This window comes from Cydia amplana, chromosome 23, assembly GCF_948474715.1.
Source record: "Cydia amplana chromosome 23, ilCydAmpl1.1, whole genome shotgun sequence".
NCBI lineage: Eukaryota > Metazoa > Arthropoda > Insecta > Lepidoptera > Tortricidae > Cydia > Cydia amplana.
The window spans coordinates 5,351,245-5,368,755 of NC_086091.1; the positions used below are offsets into that span (position 1 = coordinate 5,351,245).

The 17,511-nt window shown below is 45.3% G+C and overlaps 1 protein-coding gene across 1 annotated transcript in view; it reads right to left on the bottom strand.

Annotated features, from left to right (window-relative positions):
- Positions 1-17,511, bottom strand: part of LOC134658854 (serine/threonine-protein kinase Genghis Khan) — a 104,344-nt gene that overhangs the window by 18,168 nt on the left and 68,665 nt on the right. Inside the window, exons 32-38 of the mRNA XM_063514526.1 lie at positions 15,853-16,023; positions 12,144-12,238; positions 11,752-11,878; positions 10,334-10,474; positions 8,280-8,487; positions 7,740-7,906; positions 4,216-4,411 (exon numbers count right to left, since the gene is read on the bottom strand). Coding sequence (XP_063370596.1) covers positions 4,216-4,411; positions 7,740-7,906; positions 8,280-8,487; positions 10,334-10,474; positions 11,752-11,878; positions 12,144-12,238; positions 15,853-16,023 — 1,105 coding nt within the window. The remainder of the gene's footprint in view (positions 1-4,215; positions 4,412-7,739; positions 7,907-8,279; positions 8,488-10,333; positions 10,475-11,751; positions 11,879-12,143; positions 12,239-15,852; positions 16,024-17,511) is intronic.

Sequence of the window (17,511 nt, forward strand, 5' to 3'; positions counted from 1 at the left end):
AGAATATTACAAATATTTAAATGGGGTTCCCATACAATAAACGTGATTTTTTTTTGCCGTCTCTTGCGTAATGGTAGGGAACCCTTTGTGCGCGAGTTCAATTCGAACTTGGCCGGTTTTTAGGGTTCCGTACCCAAGGGGTAAAAAACGGGACCTTATTACTAAGACTTCGCTGTCCGTCCGTCCGTCCGTCCGTCTGTCACCAAGCCGTATCTCATGAACCGCGATAGCTAGACAGTTGAAATTTTCACAAATGATGCCGCTATAACAACAAATACAAAAAATATAAATAATCTTTAATAGAAAAAAACCGACTTCTCTAACTACTAGCCTAACCCACTTAACGGTGCTTATACTTTATTTGGTAATATGTATACATTTTATGGTAATCATAGTGGTTGATTTAGTTTAGGTATCATAGTGGTTTTCCGGGTCAAGGTCCGGGTCTGGGTCCGAGTCCGAGTACGGGTCCGAGTCCGGAGTCCGGGGCCCAATCCAAGTCAAAATCGAAATTGAAAATCACAAAACGTGTACTATGCGTCGTTGAGGAGTTCTGTTCTGATCATCATCAGCAGTTCCACTTCATCAAATGCCACAGTTTTTAATGTAAATGCTTGATTTTCTGATGAAAATATATAAAATTCTATACGGATGCCTTTAAGATTTGAGAAGTTCCCTCGATTCCTCATGGATACCATGTTCAGGACTTGAGATTGACATAAATGTGCCTAAAAACCTAACTTGCTTAACAAACATAACGAAAAGGACAAATCGCCAAATGCGAGCTATGCGTCGTTGAAGAGTTCCGTTATGATCATCATCAGCAGTTCCACTTCATCAAATGCGACAGTTTTTAATGAAAATGCTCGTTTTTCTGATGAAAATACAAAAATCTCTATACGCATGCCTTTAAGATTGGAGGAGTTCCCTCGATTCCTCGTGGATCCCATCATCAGAACTCGAGCTTGACAAAATTGTGGCTTAAAAACTTAACTTGCTTAACAAACATAACGAAGAGAACAAATCGCCAAACGTGAACTATGCGTCGTTGAAGAGTTCTGTTCTGATCATCATCAGCAGTTCCACTTCATCAAATGTCACTTTTTTTTATGTATATGCTTGATTTGTTGATGAAAATACAAAAATCTCTATACGCATGCCTTTAAGATTTGAGGAGTTCCCTCGATTCCTCATGGATCCCATCATCAGCACTCGAGCTTGACAAAATTGTGGCTTAAAAACTTAACTTGCTTAACAAACATAACGAAGAGGACAAATCGTCAGACGTGTGCTATGCATCGTTGAAGAGCTCCGTTCTGATCATCATCAGCAGTTCCACTTCATCAAATGTCACTTTTTTGAATGTATATGCTTGATTTGTTGATAAAAATACAAAAATCACTATATGTGTGCCTTTAAGATTTGAGGAGTTCCCTCGATTCCTCATGGATTCCATCATCAGAACTGGGTTTTGATAAAAACGGGACCAATCTGTATGCATATACATACAATCAAAAAAATAATTTTCAAAATCGGTCCAGTAATGACGGAGATATGGAGTAACAAACATAAAAAAAAAAAAAAAATAAAATAAAAAAAAAACATACAACCGAATTGATAACCTCCTCCTTTTAGATTTGGAAGTCGGTTAAAAATAAATATTTAAGGGGGGCTCCCATACAACACGATTTTTTTGCTCTATTTTTTGTTGACGGTGCGGAACCCTCCGTGCGCGAGTCCGACTCGCCCTTGGCCGGTTTTTGAATGACACTAGTGCACTCACAGACGGCGGGCTGGTCGTGTGACGGGCGGCGCGGGTCGGGCAGCTGGTGCGCCGCGAAGCCGCCCCGGTAGCCGAGCAGCAGGCGCCCGCGCACCAGCTGCACGGAGTGATCTCGTACACGTTCACTATGTACGCGTTCTGTATGTACTCACAGACGGCGGGCTGGTCGTGTGACGGGCGGCGCGGGTCGGGCAGCTGGTGCGCCGCGAAGCCGCCCCGGTAGCCGAGCAGCAGGCGCCCGCGCACCAGCTGCACGGAGTGATCTCGTACACGTTCACTATGTACGCGTTCTGTATGTACTCACAGACGGCGGGCTGGTCGTGTGACGGGCGGCGCGGGTCGGGCAGCTGGTGCGCCGCGAAGCCGCCCCGGTAGCCGAGCAGCAGGCGCCCGCGCACCAGCTGCACGGAGTGATCTCGTACACGTTCACTATGTACGCGTTCTGTATGTACTCACAGACGGCGGGCTGGTCGTGTGACGGGCGGCGCGGGTCGGGCAGCTGGTGCGCCGCGAAGCCGCCCCGGTAGCCGAGCAGCAGGCGCCCGCGCACCAGCTGCACGGAGTGATCTCGTACACGTTCACTATGTACGCGTTCTGTATGTACTCACAGACGGCGGGCTGGTCGTGTGACGGGCGGCGCGGGTCGGGCAGCTGGTGCGCCGCGAAGCCGCCCCGGTAGCCGAGCAGCAGGCGCCCGCGCACCAGCTGCACGGAGTGATCTCGTACACGTTCACTATGTACGCGTTCTGTATGTACTCACAGACGGCGGGCTGGTCGTGTGACGGGCGGCGCGGGTCGGGCAGCTGGTGCGCCGCGAAGCCGCCCCGGTAGCCGAGCAGCAGGCGCCCGCGCACCAGCTGCACGGAGTGATCTCGTACACGTTCACTATGTACGCGTTCTGTATGTACTCACAGACGGCGGGCTGGTCGTGTGACGGGCGGCGCGGGTCGGGCAGCTGGTGCGCCGCGAAGCCGCCCCGGTAGCCGAGCAGCAGGCGCCCGCGCACCAGCTGCACGGAGTGATCTCGTACACGTTCACTATGTACGCGTTCTGTATGTACTCACAGACGGCGGGCTGGTCGTGTGACGGGCGGCGCGGGTCGGGCAGCTGGTGCGCCGCGAAGCCGCCCCGGTAGCCGAGCAGCAGGCGCCCGCGCACCAGCTGCACGGAGTGATCTCGTACACGTTCACTATGTACGCGTTCTGTATGTACTCACAGACGGCGGGCTGGTCGTGTGACGGGCGGCGCGGGTCGGGCAGCTGGTGCGCCGCGAAGCCGCCCCGGTAGCCGAGCAGCAGGCGCCCGCGCACCAGCTGCACGGAGTGATCTCGTACACGTTCACTATGTACGCGTTCTGTATGTACTCACAGACGGCGGGCTGGTCGTGTGACGGGCGGCGCGGGTCGGGCAGCTGGTGCGCCGCGAAGCCGCCCCGGTAGCCGAGCAGCAGGCGCCCGCGCACCAGCTGCACGGAGTGATCTCGTACACGTTCACTATGTACGCGTTCTGTATGTACTCACAGACGGCGGGCTGGTCGTGTGACGGGCGGCGCGGGTCGGGCAGCTGGTGCGCCGCGAAGCCGCCCCGGTAGCCGAGCAGCAGGCGCCCGCGCACCAGCTGCACGGAGTGATCTCGTACACGTTCACTATGTACGCGTTCTGTATGTACTCACAGACGGCGGGCTGGTCGTGTGACGGGCGGCGCGGGTCGGGCAGCTGGTGCGCCGCGAAGCCGCCCCGGTAGCCGAGCAGCAGGCGCCCGCGCACCAGCTGCACGGAGTGATCTCGTACACGTTCATTATGTACGCGTTCTGTATGTACTCACAGACGGCGGGCTGGTCGTGTGACGGGCGGCGCGGGTCGGGCAGCTGGTGCGCCGCGAAGCCGCCCCGGTAGCCGAGCAGCAGGCGCCCGCGCACCAGCTGCACGGAGTGATCTCGTACACGTTCACTATGTACGCGTTCTGTATGTACTCACAGACGGCGGGCTGGTCGTGTGACGGGCGGCGCGGGTCGGGCAGCTGGTGCGCCGCGAAGCCGCCCCGGTAGCCGAGCAGCAGGCGCCCGCGCACCAGCTGCACGGAGTGATCTCGTACACGTTCACTATGTACGCGTTCTGTATGTACTCACAGACGGCGGGCTGGTCGTGTGACGGGCGGCGCGGGTCGGGCAGCTGGTGCGCCGCGAAGCCGCCCCGGTAGCCGAGCAGCAGGCGCCCGCGCACCAGCTGCACGGAGTGATCTCGTACACGTTCACTATGTACGCGTTCTGTATGTACTCACAGACGGCGGGCTGGTCGTGTGACGGGCGGCGCGGGTCGGGCAGCTGGTGCGCCGCGAAGCCGCCCCGGTAGCCGAGCAGCAGGCGCCCGCGCACCAGCTGCACGGAGTGATCTCGTACACGTTCACTATGTACGCGTTCTGTATGTACTCACAGACGGCGGGCTGGTCGTGTGACGGGCGGCGCGGGTCGGGCAGCTGGTGCGCCGCGAAGCCGCCCCGGTAGCCGAGCAGCAGGCGCCCGCGCACCAGCTGCACGGAGTGCACGGCGCCCGGCGCGCGCAGCTCCGCGATGCGGCAGCGCCGCGCCGCCGTGCGCGTGATCTCGTACACGTTCACTATGTACGCGTTCTGGAACAATAGATAAACGTAGGGCCGGTTAAACTTATGTCTGGAATTTTTCACTGTTCTCGCAAATAAATTTCAACATTGATAAAAAATATAAAAGAATAAATTTTGAGTTTTTTTTATTGCCGTGAGCTTAGAGTTGATGACTCCATAAACAAGAAATAGGTCTATATATGTGTGCGGGTGCGGGTTCGCGATGAATGTTAAAAGTCGAGAGAAAGTAGAGAAAATGTTTATTAATGTTAAAATGTTAATAGTTATATGATTGTTAAAAGTTATGTTATGAAATGTTATAGTGATCGAATGCACCCGGCCGCGATGGTTCCGAAAAGTACACTGAATTTAGGTTAATGCAAATTATTGGTTAACGCGTCTTTTGCTGACAGGGCGCGCTCGCGCCGCACGAGGCTTAAAACGTGTTAAAGGTGCACCGAACATCTTGCGGGGGGCAAACGATGAGATGAGATGGGAATGTTAAAAGAATGATACAAGGTGATTGTACAATCAACTTAAAACTAGAATATTATTCATTGAATGATATTTTTCTTAAAATTGGGGAGCTTCCCCTGTCCATATGTGTTGATCCACTCATCTCCGGTGTTTGATATGTAAGCACTTTCACTCGCGCACTATTTATTTCTCCTTCACTTACACTTTTCGCTCGATATCGCGCACTAACACTACACTTGTCATCACTACAAATGTCACCGGTGCTGGTGCGCCGTGCACTGCAGGGCGTGGAGGCCGCGCTCGCGCTCGCTCGGGGCGGCGGCGGCGGCGGCTGGTTCGGTCGGCGTCTCTCGAACATGTTGTCCGATGCTGCTGGATCCTCTGGATTTGTTAGGGTTGCCGGAGCTCCTAGAAGTTTCCATTGGCAATGTTTTTTCCGGCAAATTAGTATAATTGCCATTATGATAAATGTGATCCAAAGGCAGTATATGGCAGTGTAGTGGTGTACATCATGTATAGAATAGTCGTTCTCGTCGGGTAGTTGACTTTCCTTTAGCGCTTTTATTTTTTCTTGTATGTTTTTATCTTCATTCCTTTCCATAAAATTTAAGCTGTTGTTTTCGAACTTTTCGACTGTAATGTTTATTATGTGGTTAATTGGGTCGATTTCTGGTGTAGGTATGCTGTCTTTTAAATCTGTTCTACTTTGCATATTCATGTGCGTGTGAATTGCAAAGTTATCTGTTTTTACAATGCGATTCTCCTCGATATAAATAATATTAGCGCGTGCCAATGTTTGTGCCGTAACTCGATCTGAGCATATTGTTCGAAACTGACACCGATCGCAACAAAAATATAAGTAATAATTTGGCTTTGACAGGCTAATCCACTTGTTCTGGCACGCGGCTATGCTTGTTTTGCATTTTAAATTCTGCTTTTCTTCCTTTATACACAAATCCTGGTCGGTGTTCAATTTGTATATAGGGACCTTAAGCGGGCACATATACGTAAACGAGTCTCGTATGATACAAACTTCAAGATCTCTTTCTTGCAATGGCATGTATGCGTCCTTTTGAAGGTTCATTGCTACGTATTTTTCTATGGGGATAACAGATATCATATTTATGTTTGAGCTATGCGGGACCGGAATAATGTTGTAAAGATCGTAACGATCACGAGTTATTAATGGAATGCGAATCTCAAATATCATATATTGGTCAGTCATTCTTGCTTTAACTTTTAATACTTGGTAGATGTTTTGAAGGTTTGTTTGTGTGTTGTCGATTGGTAGGGTAAGGTCGCTTAGAAGTTGGCCAGATATAGTGTTCAATTCTTTCTGTAGTTGCTCGGGGCTAATAATATGTATGTTCATTTTATCATTGTAAATGTTAGTTATAGTCTCTAATAACATGTCTTGGATTGTTTTAAGGTGGCTTAATAAATTATATATAAACAAGAAAAGAAACACGACTGCAGCACCATCTACGTCAAGGTTTGAGCATTTACTCTCATCTATCTATCTAATACCTTTAAACGAGCAATTCTTGTTTATTTATATGTATATTTATATATATATTTCGGGGATCTCGGAAACGGCTCTAACGATTTCGATGAAATTTGGTATATGGGGGTTTTCGGGAGTGATAAATTGATCTAGGTAGGTCTTATCTCTGGGAAAACGCGCATTTTTGAGTTTTTATATGTTTTCCGAACAAAGCTCGGTCTCCCATATATTTTAAAACATAAACAAGCTATTTTGAGGATTTTTTTATTGCCGTGAGCTTCGAGTTTCTGACTCCATAAACAAGAAATTCGGTCACCCGAAAACACGATTTCAGCACCATCTGCATCAAGTTTTGAGAATTTACTCTCATTGTCTGATAAATATCAAATGTTACAAATGTAATGCATAATTGTTTTCCTTCGTGTTTCCTCGCAAAACGTTTGTACTTGTCATGCTATTTCAATCAACCTTAGTACTTTATGTACCGAGACTGACTGAAATAACAAGACACGCCGTAAAAATACGAAGGAACATTCTAGAGCCCGTACTGTGTAATGTTACCTGTCGCTTGCACACGACGGCGAACCCGTACGTGTTGGTCTTGAGCTGGCCCGCCGCGAGCAACACGCAGCCCTTGGACTCGGCTAGCTTGACGCACTCCTCGGAACATTCTAGAGCCCGTACTGTGTAATGTTACCTGTCGCTTGCACACGACGGCGAACCCGTACGTGTTGGTCTTGAGCTGGCCCGCCGCGAGCAACACGCAGCCCTTGGACTCGGCTAGCTTGACGCACTCCTCGGAACATTCTAGAGCCCGTACTGTGTAATGTTACCTGTCGCTTGCACACGACGGCGAACCCGTACGTGTTGGTCTTGAGCTGGCCCGCCGCGAGCAGCACGCAGCCCTTGGACTCCGCTAGCTTGACGCACTCCTCGGAACATTCTAGAGCCCGTACTGTGTAATGTTACCTGTCGCTTGCACACGACGGCGAACCCGTACGTGTTGGTCTTGAGCTGGCCCGCCGCGAGCAGCACGCAGCCCTTGGACTCCGCTAGCTTGACGCATTCCTCGGAACATTCTAGAGCCCGTACTGTGTAATGTTACCTGTCGCTTGCACACGACGGCGAACCCGTACGTGTTGGTCTTGAGCTGGCCCGCCGCGAGCAGCACGCAGCCCTTGGACTCCGCTAGCTTGACGCATTCCTCGGAACATTCTAGAGCCCGTACTGTGTAATGTTACCTGTCGCTTGCACACGACGGCGAACCCGTACGTGTTGGTCTTGAGCTGGCCCGCCGCGAGCAGCACGCAGCCCTTGGACTCCGCTAGCTTGACGCACTCCTCGGAACATTCTAGAGCCCGTACTGTGTAATGTTACCTGTCGCTTGCACACGACGGCGAACCCGTACGTGTTGGTCTTGAGCTGGCCCGCCGCGAGCAACACGCAGCCCTTGGACTCCGCTAGCTTGACGCACTCCACTTCTGAACATTCTAGGGCCCGTACTGGGACTAGTCGCACGTGCCGACCTCGGCCCGCTATTACAACTATAACAAAAAACAACTGCTTAATGGCGAAAAACTCTTAAAGAAGATGAAAGATGGCGTTACCATCGTTTAAAAAAGTCTTTAGATATGTCAAATCCAAGAAACATAAACCATGAAATACAGACTTGTTTGATTCCAAGATATTTATAACCTGTGAATTTTGACCCCCTATTCATGAGTTTAGAGATCATGAAAAGGGGGTCAAAATTCATAGTTAAAGATAACCAGTCTGATCTGATCTGAGCTGAGTAAAAATAAAGGAAAACGTAACTTCGATAATGGTAATTTTTAGTAGACTAATGGTATTAAAAACTAGGGCTAACGCAGTGTCTTCAGCCACTATATAGTCTACTTTAGATATTATTATATTTACCAAGCAGCTGCTCCTCAGGAACATACGCCGCCTGTGCGACTGGGGCATGTTGCCGTCTCGGTGTAATCTCTCCCCTCTCTAAGTCCACTAACGCTAAGCCGGCGTCTCCGCCGACGCAGAATCTCGAGCCTTCTAGCACGACTGCGCACTGCGCGCCGCGGAGCGCCGCCGCCGCGCCGGAGTCTACTATCACGCATGCGCTGTACACCTGTAAACAATGATTTATAACTCAAGATAGGTTATAGGCGTTCCAAAATTGAAGCGCTTACCTTGTGACAAATTGGACAAGTTGCCTTTAGTCGCGGCTGGACAAGCGAGAAATGTTCACGTGCTAACGAGCTCCCGCACACCGAAAGAGAAAGAGACGACCTTATATTTAACAACGAGACGAGTGTGACAAGGATGGATGGAATGAGAAAATTAATCAAAAATAACAGATTTCTTCGTAGGCACAGAAATAAATATGGAAGTATTTTTTGTGCTCCTCAAGTATGAGTATAACCTATCTATGGTTATATTATATAATATCATTGCCTGTAGACAATAACATCATTAGTACCAACTCCGAGAAGGTTATATCGAAATTAGAAGGTCATCCATCGCTATCGCTCAAATAAACTGTTTACGGTTTAGCTACAAGATATACTGTATAGGCATTTTCTCTTAAGCTTTGGATTCCTCCGAAAGCGGTGCCGTCTTATAGCGGCCGTCATATAGCGGCCGCAAAAGACGGCCGTCTTTACGGTGACGACATGTGGAAAGTACCACGGCGTCATAACACGCCGTCAGCCACCAAGGTCAAAGCGGCAAATTTGAAAAATGTAGACGCGAAGGGATATCGTCCCATAGAAAATTTGAATTTCGCGACTTTTTCTACTGACAAGATTTGCTTGACCATCTATAATTTACTTGGAGGATGAAATATCATCAGAAGAGGAAAATAATCGTAGTACGGAATCATTTATTCATATCTCGTGTCATTTATTCAAAATGGCGTCACCGCTATCTAATAAAACGTTCACGAAACTATCGACAAGGTCATGGCGGCCGTCATCCAAATGACGGCACCGCTTTATTACGTTACGTTGACAATCAACACCGTCTAGGAAACCGCGCCATCTTGTTTACATAGACAACGTTCTAGTGACGTCAATCAACGCTATATAGCGGCCGTCATATGACGGCACCGTTTTCGGAGGAATCCAAAGCTTTATACTTCATCTTGTTATAATTAAGCGTGCCTATAAAGTCTCATCCACAATACATGTTCTAAACCGATGTTTTACAAATGATCAAAGATATTGTCGATATTGGATTTCAGGATGCGTAGCCGACATACTAATCGCTTACGCTCCGTAGCGAACGAACGCATCTGTCACTCTCACATGGAAGAATGATAAGAGAGACAAAGAGTTTCCTTGTCGTAGCGCAACCGATTATCACCTTGGTTAGGCACCCTGAATACTAAGTTTTACAGATGTTCGAGAGTAATAGTTATTTGACGTCTTTTAATAACTTTAAGAGGATAAGAACGAAAAGCAGTAGGTATTGGTTCTACTTTTTTAAACTTAAAATATGTTTTTGGCAAAAATTTCACTTTTGGTGCAAGCTTTTATCGCTGACTGAACTTTTCTTACGACAGACAACTAATACTCATCGAGGCAATTCTAAAAACCCCTAACACAATTAGGTTGCGTTGTTTCATCACAGAGTACCTATGGCCACCTCCTGTCTCCATCATCAGTACGGATATGATGGTCGTTCTTGTCTACGTGACAGCGTGATAAAACGGTGTCCGTCACTTTCTTTCCCACGGTGTTAAACAGTGACAGTTATTTTATCACGTGGATAAAGATGGATAAAGCTATCCATAATAGGCTGGCAGATCAGCTCGATGGTACCATAATATTGCATTGTCACCCGACTTACATGCGTATGCAAAATTTCAGCTCAATCGGAAACCGGGAAGTGGATCAAATTTAACTTGCAAGATTCCATTACATAGTTAGTTACATACAGGTCGACCTAATAAAAGCTTGTTAATATGTACTCACGCATTTGTCAGGCAGATTATTCCTCTTCAATATCCTATGTAGTTCACTCAGCGCTACGACCCATTTCGTCTTTTCCGACTCCGATTCCGCTAACATTAGTGTATGAGATCGCTTGCCTCCTTCCAGTTGTGACGTTGATATCTGTACAGAAAAACAAGAAAATATTTAAAATACTTGAAACCTCCCTAAAGACAGTCAACATAAATCAATGTGGGTCGAGCGAACTCAAACAACTCAAAATAACTTTAAAAACTTATATTATTGAAAAAAACATAGAAAATTTACACCCGCACATCGTACGTCTCAAATCAGTCTCCCCGAATCCCCGGTTACAATTCAAAACCCGCCCATAGCGTTTTGCCGTCTCCCTCAATCGCACTTACACTCGGCATCATACTCTCTCATTCACACATCGTTCATTCCACAGTTCGTTCTCTCACTCACTCGTTCACTCCTTACGTTCCAATCCGCGCATCCTACATCAATAAGGTCGAGTGTCGTATAGAATATGTTATGCTAAATATGAACGACATATCCCTTTTACCCGCAGGTATAACGTCTAATCAGTCTTTGTACGAAAGCGCGCCGAGTCCATTACATTACTGCACGCAAAGACAGTTTCAACCTTATGCATAAGTTGATAAGGTATAGTATCTAAATAGCCTCCGTGACCCTGTATGTCCTTATTACTCGCATTTCTGACATATCTCAACTCGCATCTCGAACAACCACTTGACTTCACACAAGACAATTTCAACCTTAAGTATAAGTCAATAAAGTCGAGTCTTGCCCTAAATATACACGTCTCTTTTATTGGCATCTATGACGTCCTCGACTGAAGCCACGCTGAAGTCAATTTCAACCTTAAGCATAAGTCGTTAAGGTCGAGTATCGTATAAAATGCCTTGCCCTAAATATGCACTGTATATCCCTTTTATTGGCATCTATGACGTCAGAGTCCTTCACTGCAGCTACGCTGAAGTCAATTTCAACCTTAAGCATAAGTCGTTAAGGTCGAGTATCGTATAAAATGCCTTACCCTAAATATGCACGGTATATCTCTTTTATTGGCATGTATGACGTCAGTCCGAATAACTGCAGCCACGCTGAAGTCAATTTCAACCTTAAGCATAAGTCGTTAAGGTCGAGTATCGTATATAACGTCTTACCCTAAATATGCACGGTATGTCCCTCTTATTGGCATGTATGGCGTCAGAGTCCTTGACTGAAGCCACGCTGAAGTCAATTCCAACCTTAAGCATAAGTCGTTAAGGTCGAGTATCGAATAAAATGCCTTACTCTAAATATGCACGGTATGTCTCTTTTATTGCCATGTATGACGTCAGATTCCTTGACTGAAGCCAATTTCAACCTTAAGCATAAGTCGTTAAGGTCGAGTGTCGTATATAACGTCTTACCCTAAATATGCACGGAATGTCCCTCTTATTGGCATGTATGACGTCAGAATCCTTGACTGAAGCCACGCTGAAGTCGGGGTCGCGCATGTCCAGTACTTGACTTACGCATACTGAAGGTAACGCGTTCCTGAAACAATACGGTATTTTGCTACATTTCTTTAGATTACTTAACTCCTAAATGTCAAAAATGTCAAATACAACTTTGACTTCAATTGCGTGCATATTTGTATGATATCGCCTGTGCGATCTTAAATTATCAAGATCTTTCTAGAATATCTTCGGCAAAATTACGTCTAAGATGCCTTGCAATCGCAGCTCTGGGTCACAAAACCAACAGAGATACATATTATTTATAGTATTATTTAATACACATCACTCGTTGCTGTTCTTACCTGTCTTGCGTAATATCGTAAAGGAAGAGCTTGAAATCGCAGACGACGACAAACTGTCTCATCCAGCCTTTCTTCACGCCTCCCGGCTTTGGTACCTGAGAGAAAAGAGAATTGTTAAAAATAGTTATTTTCGATACAAGTGCGAAAAAGAGGAAATTCGAAACGAGTGGCGAAAAATTAAAACACGACCGAAGGGAGTGTTTTAAATCGACACGAGTTGCGAATTACCTATTCGCACGTGTATCGAACAACGTTTTACAGTACATATGGCACTTTAAAGTTTCGACATACGCACGAAAAGTGCTATTTTACGCACTAGTGCGGAAAAGTAGCCCCATATGTACTGTAAAATATATAACATAATGTGTTTCAATATGTTTCATGGCCAAGAGGGTTTAATATAGGGATGGGTAACTCAGGAGTGATAGATAAAAAAATATATATATCTTTTTCTTTTCATGAATCACTCTTCTTGTCTTTACGAATCCGAATTAGCGTATCGCCGGTCAGTTTCCTAATTCGTCAATTTTGCTGATTCAACAGTTTACCTTCTGGTCATTTTCACTAGGTTGACAATTTCGCTAGTGGGTCATTTTCCTAAACCTTCAGTTTACTCTTTCGCCAGTTTTGCTAGGCTTCAGTTTCGTAAATTTGCTAGTTTCCTTATGTGCTAATTTAATTATTCATCAGTTTGGTCAAATGGTCATTTCCCCTAGATAACCGGTTTCTATATTCGCCAGTTTCACTAGTTGCCAGGGTCTTATAGTCGTGTTTCGGTGTATCAAATATACAAGCTGATTTCATTTAGCAAGAGACCAAGGCTTGATGCAGAATCAAAAGATGAACCTATTGATGGTTCATTGATGTTTCTAGTCACCTTATTAAATGTTATTTTAAAACTATTATCCGACACCATACAAAGTTATGTCATCTGCTATTCTCCTGTAGGTACAGTCACCTGCGAAATTATCTTCCAGAACAAATACTGTAAAAGTATCTTATTTAAGCAATCTCATTTGTAGAGCCATAAACGCGTGTCACATATTTTAGTGGCCTTTGTGCTTTGTTGTCGAAGATACTTTTGCAGGTGACTGTACTACAGTTTGAGTCATGAATAGGTTGACCATAATTAAGTATGAATTTTTTTTAATGTAACAACTAATGGCATTGCAATGAAGTGTAATTTCTTACCGAGTATTTTGTAAACGTAATTCTAATGATAAAGGTACTTATGCATGCAAACTAACTTTTGACCTTTGTAGAGATTACATTGCTACTTTTACGATATAAGTTATAATATTGGATTGTTGTATAAGGAAAGTAACGGATTAGGAAAATGACGAAATAGCAAAACTGACAACTTAAGATAATTGAGGAATAAGGAAGTTTGCGACTCAAGAAACTGGCTTAATAGGGGCTCTGACAATTTAGTGAAACTGGCAAAAAAGGAAATTGGCGAATTAAGAAACAGTCTAATCATTAAACTGTTGAATCAGCAAAATTGACGAATTAGGAAACTGACCGGCGATACGCTAATTCACGAATCCGAATGTATCAGTATATCCGTACATTTTTCACTCCCTCAGCAACAATTTACTAAAGCGATGTCTCGGTCGCGCGTCGACCGAAATAACACGAACGAGCGACAGCGGTCGTTCGGGCGAGTTCGGACGCGCCATTCGCTAAATATTCCGAGAGTAGTAGATACAGTAAGTATAGCATTTCTCGCTCGCTACTACTACTACTCTCTCTCTCTCTCACTCATAAGATGACGCATAGTCAGCAAGCGCCGGTACAGTTGCGAGTGGGACAACTGATATAAAGGTTGAACACGCCAAAACTGGGGCACACAAAATGTAGTACAAAATTATAATAAAAGTGAAAAAGTATATTATGTTTTACACATTTAATAGCATATTTAACGCTGTTTAAAATAACATTCCATATTTTAGATTTGGTCTACACAGTAAGCCATTTTTCTAACTTTCCTACGTACACGGCTCATAAGACTTTGCACCATGTTAATAGAACACTGTCTTGACGCCCATGTCCACATCTTTTGTAGTTCAGGGACCGATTTTACTCCGCCGCCTTTCTTTTTTAAAATTCCCTTCATAATACTCCAGTACTCTTCAACGGGCCGCAGTTCCGGACTATTTGGGGGGTTGCACACTTTTGGTACCACCACGATCCCATTTGCAGCATACCATTCCATCACTGGTTTTGAGTAGTGGCAACTGGCTAAATCTGGCCAAAACAAAGGTGGTGAGTCATGCTTTCTTATGAAAGGTAGCAAACGTTTCTGCAAACACTCTTTTCTATAAATATCGCCGTTTATTGTCCCGGTAGTAATAAACGGCCGACTTCTTTTCCCACAGCTACATATTGCTTGCCAAAGCAGGTACTTTTTTGGAAATTTCGAACGTTTTTTTAATTTACACTCTTCAGGGGCGTCTACTCTACTTAGGCTGGTATAGAACTCTTGCCCAGGAATTTGTTTAAAGTCACCTTTTATGTATGTTTCGTCGTCCATGACGACGCATGCAAATTTGGTTATGAAATTCTCATAAAGTTTTCGAGACCGTTTCTTCGCGGATGAGTTCTGTTTCGAGTCTCGATCTGGTGCTGCCTGGGCCTTATAACTCCTTAGGCCAGCCCTACGTTTCACTTTTTGAACATAGGACTGAGACATTTTAACTTTTTTAGCAACATCGCGAGACGAAATCTTAGGATTTGAGGCAAACATGTTCACCACCTTCTCGTCCTTTTTTTTATTCTTGACACCCTGCACGCCTCCACTTCCTGGCTTCCGATCTATTGTTAGGTGCGCACGGAACTTTTTTAATACGCGACAAACCGTAGATTGAGGACATTTCAGTCGTTTCGCGATATCTCTGTAGCTCAGTAATGAATTTTCTACGTATTCGTGCAAAATTCGCTCGCGTTGTTGATGTTGTTTGCTCGACATTTTGACAACGAATAAACATAATTTAAAAAAACTTGATAACATTATAGGCCAGTGTCTTGTGACCAAGTAGGTGCCATAAAAGTTTGTATATCTCTATTATTTGCATAGCAATAGTCGATTGTACATGCCCCAGTTTTGGCGTGTTCAACCTTTATACGGATAAAACCGGCCAAGTGCGAGTCGGACTCGCGCACGGAGGGTTCCGCACCATCAACAAAAAATAGAGCAAAACAAGCAAAAAAACGGTCACCCATCCAAGTACTGACCCCGCCCGACGTTGCTTAACTTCGGTCAAAAATCACGTTTGTTGTATGGGAGCCCCGCTTAAATCTTTATTTTATTCTGTTTTTAGTATTTGTTGTTATAGCGGCAACAGAAATACATCATCTGTGAAAATTTAAACTGTCTAGCTATCACGGTTCGTGAGATACAGCCTGGTGACAGACGGACGGACGGACAGCGGAGTCTTAGTAATAGGGTCCCGTTTTTACCCTTTGGGTACGGAACCCTAATAAAGAATCAAAGTGTACCTTGACGTATCCCTCGTAGGCTGTGCCCTGTCCGCGGGCGGGGTCGATGCCGAGCGGGCGGCGCGAGCGCGCGGCGGGCAGCGGGCAGCGCGCCGCCACGCGCGCGCAGCACGCCGTGTGCACCGCGAGGCCGCACGTCTCGCAAACCACGCCTTGGCGGGTTAGACCGATCTAAGACGGGTTGCAAATAAATCCACCCTGTAAAGTGTACCTTGACGTATCCCTCGTAGGCTGTGCCCTGTCCGCGGGCGGGGTCGATGCCGAGCGGGCGGCGCGAGCGCGCGGCGGGCAGCGGGCAGCGCGCCGCCACGCGCGCGCAGCACGCCGTGTGCACCGCGAGGCCGCACGTCTCGCAGACAACGCCTTGGCGGGTTAGACCGATCTAAAACGAGTAGCAAATTTAAAAACAACTATTATTTGGCTGAAAATTTAGCCTATAGTTTGTCAAAGGAATGTCGCATTTCTAACATAGAGAGAATCATACTATATTTGTCTTACACTAGTAAATAGGTCGATAGTAAATAAGAACAAAAAAAACAACGGGTTGCACTCAGGGAGTGCCGGCAGAAGTGAAAACTCAATGACTAGTCCAAAATGCACTATGTATAATTGAGGTTAACGCTATCTAGCGTTAGCGTTAATAACTTGAAACCCCTGAGCACATCACTGTTAGGACTCTAGTTATATTAATACCAGTTAGAGCGAAACTCACTAGATGGCATTTAAATCAATAAAGAAAAACTCAATGACATTACATGTAACAGTTTTTCGATCAGGTCACGTGACCGTAAGACGGTCGTAAGATCGTCTTACGCTGTCTCGAGTTTAACATTTTTTCCCCACCTCAAAAAGTACACAGCGCCGCTAAAGAATTTTTCACTTCAAAAACTGTTATTAGGCTGAAAATTTCGCCTATAGTTTGCCAAAGGACCGTCGCATTTCAAACATAGAGAGAATCATACATCTTTGTCTTACACTAGTACTGACAAATTTGATTTGACCAACTATATCATCCAGTCCACAAAAATCTAAAACAATCGGCTCAGTAGTTAACTGCTAAAAACGCAACTGGCTTAGGGCAGCCGGTAACGGTCAATACTCATAAAAGCTTTTCACTATTATAAATAAAGTTTGAGTCACTCGTTCTCTTTTTCTATATGGAAGGATTCTTGAGCTACTGCTAGTCTGCTACTAGTAACTAATAATACAACTAGTACAACACTAGTAGTAACTACTAACTAAAAAATACGGGAACACATTTGAAAGAAATTTGATGCACACGTTTGTATTTTTATCCAGAACTTCATGAGCGGCTCAAGTGAATTTAATATGTCTTTAAATTCACTTTAGTTGAGAGTTACAACTCAACCGAGTCTTGTAGACGTGGAAAATGAACTTTGCAACTACCACAGATGGTAATAACTACAATAATATTGGTTGCACGTGGCCGGAGTATATTGGAAAAGTGTCATGAGTACATTACAAATTCGCTAGCCTAAAATAATAATAACTAATTACAGCGCCACCTATGCACTGTAAAGGGAACTAATTACCTTACTGGAGAACTAAGTACCTTTATGTAGATCAATAAGCCATCTAGGGTTCGATGAGGTATCTAATAGGTCAGAAATCTAATAGGTCTAACAGAGGTCTAATAGGTCAAAAATATTAAACACCCTTCCGAAACATTTACAAGATTTATACCTAACCAATCCTGAATCAAATAAAGATGTAAAAAAATACCTGTTATCATCAAGTAATTATGAATATATTTTATAAAACGTAACTTTAATGTAACATGTGTACAATTTTATAACTAAGTACCTATGTAGTGCATTTAGTCCGAACTCTAGCTGTAAACAAGCCATTT